General features: G+C 38.5%; 1 protein-coding gene across 1 annotated transcript; it reads left to right on the top strand.

Moving 5' to 3' along the window:
• The first annotated feature begins 335 nt into the window (after positions 1-335).
• On the top strand, positions 336-1,670 carry stxbp6l (syntaxin binding protein 6 (amisyn), like). Its single transcript, XM_057327018.1, has 5 exons — positions 336-512; positions 721-940; positions 1,035-1,165; positions 1,240-1,489; positions 1,582-1,670. Exons 2-5 carry the CDS (start codon positions 778-780, stop codon positions 1,668-1,670), a joined length of 633 nt encoding a protein of 210 aa, XP_057183001.1. The 5' UTR covers positions 336-512; positions 721-777.
• The last annotated feature ends 4,717 nt before the right edge of the window (positions 1,671-6,387 follow it).

Below are 6,387 nucleotides of genomic sequence, written 5' to 3' on the forward strand. Positions count from 1 at the left end.
TCCAGCCCTCCTCACGCCCTGTAGAGGATAAGCATGTTCTAAGGAGGGATAAAAGAACGGGATGGTTATCATGGGGATCAATTTATCTATCCGAAATTTGTTTTTACCTCATGATAATCTTCAAAAACAATCTACATGTTTTTGAAGCAGTGATGGCTAATACGTTTACAGAAGATTCTTAAATTATTATTATTTAAAGAATGAATTAATACAACAGGTGCTTTATTTATGCATTTACTCCCTGCCCCCAGATTTAAATAGTGTAAGTACATAACTGTATGTGCAAAGTTGTTATTAGTGCTAAGCTGACTCTCGCCCATGATGCTCCAAACTGCCCACAGTGCTGTCTAGGTAGGCAGCTCCCTATGTTGTTACACAGCCTGTTTGTCTTGTCCAGTGCCACACACAATCAATCTACAGTCAGTCTCAAATGAGAGAGAAAGATGGCTTGATGGAGCTGATAAAAACTGGGCTACAAAAAACTTTTCACCGATCTTTGGGGTTAGAGAGAGGTAAAGTACAGCATGTGTTTATTGATTTAGGTTTCAGTAGATTTATGTTATTTGTAAAATCTCCAATTTTCATGTTCCAACTTTTGAAATGTTTTATTTTTTTATATAATAAATTAAAAATAAAATTTAAAAGTTAATTTATATGAGTAATATAGTATGTACACTAAGTGCGCTTGGTTACTAAATTGTTAATTGCCTCGAATTCCAGCAACAGAGTTATTGTGTTATTGCACGTACTTTGTGGAAACACTTTCCAAGACACTGGATGAAGATGAACATTCAGTCAGCCATCAGTCGTGAGATCTTTATCCCAAGTGATGAAAAGTTACTGGTAGCCATTGAGGTGAGGAGAAGAATACGGAGAAAAGGACTTTCTTTCCTAAAGGCTGGTCTCAAGAAGGACTATATAACTTTCCTCTGCTTATCAGGTAATGTATCTTTCTATGAAAATTAAACAGTTGATGTCCAGTGGAGGAATCTGATGTTCTTCCAAAGTTGATTTATGTTTTAATTTCTTTTTAGTTAATAACTGCAGACCAGCTGAAGCCCTTATCACTAAAGTTAAAAGGTATCGAGGCTCAAGACAGTTTTTCAAAAGATCTCAATGGTCTGTGAGGCAGCTTCGTCAGGTCAATGGCGTTAACCCAAATGAGGTGACATCATTATTTTTCCTTTTACATTAAGTTTTTATTTTTTCATAATTTTAACTACTCTGAATAATTTTTAGGACTCTCCTGAGTTCGACCTTGTGCTTGATCGCACTTCTGATCAGTGGAAGGCCAGCTCAGCTGCAGAGAAGTGCATATTTGTGCAAGTTTTGTACCATGCTTGTAAAAACTACTGGGAGGCAAACCCTGGCCAAAACAACCCAGCTTCCCCTGGAGACCGGAAGATACCTGGGGCTCCAGAGAACAAGAAGAGCCACGGTGAAACACAAAGAACAGAATTTGTTAACTGTCAGCCAAAGTTAATGGGAGGTAAGATAGGCTCAGCAAGCATCATATATTTATCTCAAGTGGCTGAGAAGAACTCTAACGAAACAATTCCTTTGCCTTCCGTTTTGCTGTAGATGCTTGCTCTGTTAATATGGTCATCTATCGCTTTATTATCTTCTCGAACCGGGCTGAAGGAAAAGCCGTGGATTTATATGTTGTATGAATTGACTTTTGATTTCTCGTGTGGCAAAGCAATAAAGCTCGTGTCAGTCCCGCCAACCTCGTCCTCTTCCTTCCTTATCATACCGAACCCGCTACAATGACCTATATTAATATATTAACTATAAGAATATTAACTATACTGTCTGAAATAGGTGTACATTTACAATTACATAATGCTTAATTATCACATTTATGCCTGTTTGAATATGATCTGAAATTGTGACGATGTGCAGGGGGAGGATCATTTATATGCACGTCAGGTTTAGTCGATAAAACATTTCCGCAAAGGAAACACCTGTGTATCCTCGCTCATGACTCCTCAGAATGCCTCCTCAGTCCTCGCCTTCTCCAGGTGCAATTAGAGAATTGAGATGTCCTTAAAGATGGCTGAGCTCAATCGGTTTCCAGGTCAAAAGATGGAGGACGGAGGAGCGAGGAAACGAGGAGGCATATTGAGAAGCGTCCACTCCTGTAGCATACGCTCCCATAATATGCTCGATACCATCATCTGTGCAGGCATACACTGAGCATGTATAACCCAACACACAGCATTGTTTTGGATGTCTGGTAAGAATATAAAATATAAATCGTACAAGCTGTCCAATCATGTTGTGACTTTATACTTAAGCTGTTAGGTTTGGTATCTTTAGGTTCGCTGTAAATATGCCAATCTGAACACTAAGCGAAACAGGACAATTTTTTTTCTTTTTTGGTCTGGACCAAAATAATCAAGAGAACCGAACTACAAATATGAACGCATCCTTAGTTTGAGCCAAGTTACTTATAATTTTTATCAAAATGTTTTGTGGCATTCTGTTTTATGATATACAGTAAGCATATCAAATATTTTACGTTACTGTGACGTGTTATAGCACTAAAGAACCAGACTGACTGCCATTTTTAATAACCATTGTTTCTTATTTTACGTTCATATTTTAAGCGTTGATTTGACTATTTGTTTACAATAATTCTAAAAAAAGAATGAAAAAACAACAAGCCCCTTTTCAATGAGAAAAGCACTTCTCCTTATCTAAAACATCCAGGGGCGCAGATGGGATTTTTTAACTGGGGGGACCAAGCTGTCAGCAAATGATTTCAACTCAGTTATTTTGTGTAATATGGGCTTTAACTAGTGTTTAAGTAGTTACTGTGCGTAAGTTGGGCTAATGGTTTGTAATAAAAAGCCATTGGAGGATTCTTATTTGAAATCATGAATAAACAACAACGAACAAAGGCCTACCTGATCAACACTAGCAGTGCGTGATCAAACTGTAATTTGTCTAGTATGCCAATCACCCACCAAAACTTCATGCCTTCTGCAAAATATGTTTTATTTAAACATTTCAACATAAATCAGTAAATTTACCTCAGTCAATTTAGACAGCACATTGGGTTAGATGATAATGTTACGCCATGACCCTAATTAAGTCTTGAAAGTCCAGATAAATCATTATTTCCTGACGATAAATTGTTTGATTTATGCAACCATTCTTGTAAATTCGCTATTTGCCTCTGTCCACTCACCTAATTGCATAGTCATGCTCTCCACGTTTTGCTGTGTTTGCTAAGTGCAAAAGACTAGCTATACAATTATATAACAAAACTTATCTGCCACATCTGGGAAAAGTCAACAAGCATAGGACACTTACATTGTTTAGTTTTTGAAAAAACAAGGGTTTTTTGTTGTTTTTGTAATTGTAATTTTGCAGTTATGCAGTGCATTTGTTTCAGTCCATAAAATTACCAGCTCAGTCATCGATGATGGCATTTAATCACTATGGTTACCGCTACTACAGGCACAATTGAGGCAGCTAACAGCTCCTCGTAGGACCCCGGGGGTGGGGTCAGGAGTTGTAGCAGGCTAGCAGCCAGCAGCACACAGAGAACGTAAACGTTTGTGGACGACTCGATTCTGAAGCATTGACGGCAAAATAATGAAGGAGTGGCGGGCCTGTCTGCCACTTCTTAGGCTAACGTACATAGCGGAAATCCTGATTAATCCTCAGTTTTACCGATGTTTGTAGCCTTTCGTAGGGAAAGTGAGGGGGACAGATCGGGATCTGAGGGGGTCGTGTCCCCCCGTCCCTAGTGCTATCTGCGCGCCTGAAAACGTCCCCTGAATGTGCCAATAAACTGAATAGTGAGCTAGATCTTTATGAATATGCCTGTACACAGAGGGAAATGTTTATATTATGTATCATATACAGTATAAGTACTGAGTCTATGTGTGTCTATTCTACTACGTACAGTGAAAACCTAGCTGTTCTTATGAACCTTGTATTTTTCATTAAAATTAAAATGGACCACCTGCTCTGAATGTTATTTTTTCTTAGTTTTTAATGTCAATTGTGTAGTTAGCATGGGACTGCCCTGCAATGGACTGTCCATCTGTAGAGGATGTATTCTGCCTGTGGTCTGAGCAAACAGGCTCCATCAAAGTCCATTTACATAAGTCATGCCACTCGGCGGCCATGTTTTCAATGTTTCTGGGCAGTTATTTACGTAATTGCAAGTCAACAGTCCTATCTCCTTGAATGGTGGAAGGCAATTATTTCTAAAATCGCTGGCAAAAATCCCTATTAAATAGCATATTTCCAATGTATGATTGATGATCTAGACCAGTGTTTCTCAACCCTGGTCCTTGGGGCACACCTTCCAGAATGTTTTAGATCTCTCCCTATATAAAACACCTGAATCAACTAATCAATCAGGTGTTTCATATAGGGAGAGAACTAAAACATTCTGGAAGTTGTGCCCCGAGGACCAGGGTTGGGAAACACTGATCTAGACTATGGATTGTACCATAGCCAATAATTGTACCATAACTTTGGTTTGCAAAGCTAAAATCACCTTTTTCAAGGTCGTTTCAACTACTGCACTTGCACACGGGCTTACAAGCGTCTCACAAGAGCGCCGCCCCAGAGAATCGTTAGTCTTTATTGATTAACGACTGGAAGGCTTTCTTTGCTATAGCATCCATATTGAACGTTGCATTACTCTGCATACAGTACATTGTAATGGCAGTGGTGCATCTTGTTAATATATATTATCTTTGGCTCCAGCCCTCCTCACGCCCTGTAGAGGATAAGCATGTTCTAAGGAGGGATAAAAGAACGGGATGGTTATCATGGGGATCAATTTATCTATCCGAAATTTGTTTTTACCTCATGATAATCTTCAAAAACAATCTACATGTTTTTGAAGCAGTGATGGCTAATACGTTTACAGAAGATTCTTAAATTATTATTATTTAAAGAATGAATTAATACAACAGGTGCTTTATTTATGCATTTACTCCCTGCCCCCAGATTTAAATAGTGTAAGTACATAACTGTATGTGCAAAGTTGTTATTAGTGCTAAGCTGACTCTCGCCCATGATGCTCCAAACTGCCCACAGTGCTGTCTAGGTAGGCAGCTCCCTATGTTGTTACACAGCCTGTTTGTCTTGTCCAGTGCCACACACAATCAATCTACAGTCAGTCTCAAATGAGAGAGAAAGATGGCTTGATGGAGCTGATAAAAACTGGGCTACAAAAAACTTTTCACCGATCTTTGGGGTTAGAGAGAGGTAAAGTACAGCATGTGTTTATTGATTTAGGTTTCAGTAGATTTATGTTATTTGTAAAATCTCCAATTTTCATGTTCCAACTTTTGAAATGTTTTATTTTTTTATATAATAAATTAAAAATAAAATTTAAAAGTTAATTTATATGAGTAATATAGTATGTACACTAAGTGCGCTTGGTTACTAAATTGTTAATTGCCTCGAATTCCAGCAACAGAGTTATTGTGTTATTGCACGTACTTTGTGGAAACACTTTCCAAGACACTGGATGAAGATGAACATTCAGTCAGCCATCAGTCGTGAGATCTTTATCCCAAGTGATGAAAAGTTACTGGTAGCCATTGAGGTGAGGAGAAGAATACGGAGAAAAGGACTTTCTTTCCTAAAGGCTGGTCTCAAGAAGGACTATATAACTTTCCTCTGCTTATCAGGTAATGTATCTTTCTATGAAAATTAAACAGTTGATGTCCAGTGGAGGAATCTGATGTTCTTCCAAAGTTGATTTATGTTTTAATTTCTTTTTAGTTAATAACTGCAGACCAGCTGAAGCCCTTATCACTAAAGTTAAAAGGTATCGAGGCTCAAGACAGTTTTTCAAAAGATCTCAATGGTCTGTGAGGCAGCTTCGTCAGGTCAATGGCGTTAACCCAAATGAGGTGACATCATTATTTTTCCTTTTACATTAAGTTTTTATTTTTTCATAATTTTAACTACTCTGAATAATTTTTAGGACTCTCCTGAGTTCGACCTTGTGCTTGATCGCACTTCTGATCAGTGGAAGGCCAGCTCAGCTGCAGAGAAGTGCATATTTGTGCAAGTTTTGTACCATGCTTGTAAAAACTACTGGGAGGCAAACCCTGGCCAAAACAACCCAGCTTCCCCTGGAGACCGGAAGATACCTGGGGCTCCAGAGAACAAGAAGAGCCACGGTGAAACACAAAGAACAGAATTTGTTAACTGTCAGCCAAAGTTAATGGGAGGTAAGATAGGCTCAGCAAGCATCATATATTTATCTCAAGTGGCTGAGAAGAACTCTAACGAAACAATTCCTTTGCCTTCCGTTTTGCTGTAGATGCTTGCTCTGTTAATATGGTCATCTATCGCTGCACGATATTTTTGAACAGAATGAAGAACAGTATAGTTTCAAAGAAG

Source organism: Triplophysa rosa, unplaced genomic scaffold (genome assembly GCF_024868665.1).
Source record: "Triplophysa rosa unplaced genomic scaffold, Trosa_1v2 scaffold15_ERROPOS267728, whole genome shotgun sequence".
Lineage (NCBI taxonomy): Eukaryota > Metazoa > Chordata > Actinopteri > Cypriniformes > Nemacheilidae > Triplophysa > Triplophysa rosa.

Bases quoted from the DNA above. Each gene is read 5' to 3' on its own strand.
- stxbp6l (XM_057327018.1), top strand. From the start codon at position 778: ATGAAGATGAACATTCAGTCAGCCATCAGTCGTGAGATCTTTATCCCA. The intron at 1,166-1,239 runs GTGACATCATTA...AATAATTTTTAG, and splicing joins ATGGCGTTAACCCAAATGAG to GACTCTCCTGAGTTCGACCT. The intron at 1,490-1,581 runs GTAAGATAGGCT...GTTTTGCTGTAG, and splicing joins TCAGCCAAAGTTAATGGGAG to ATGCTTGCTCTGTTAATATG.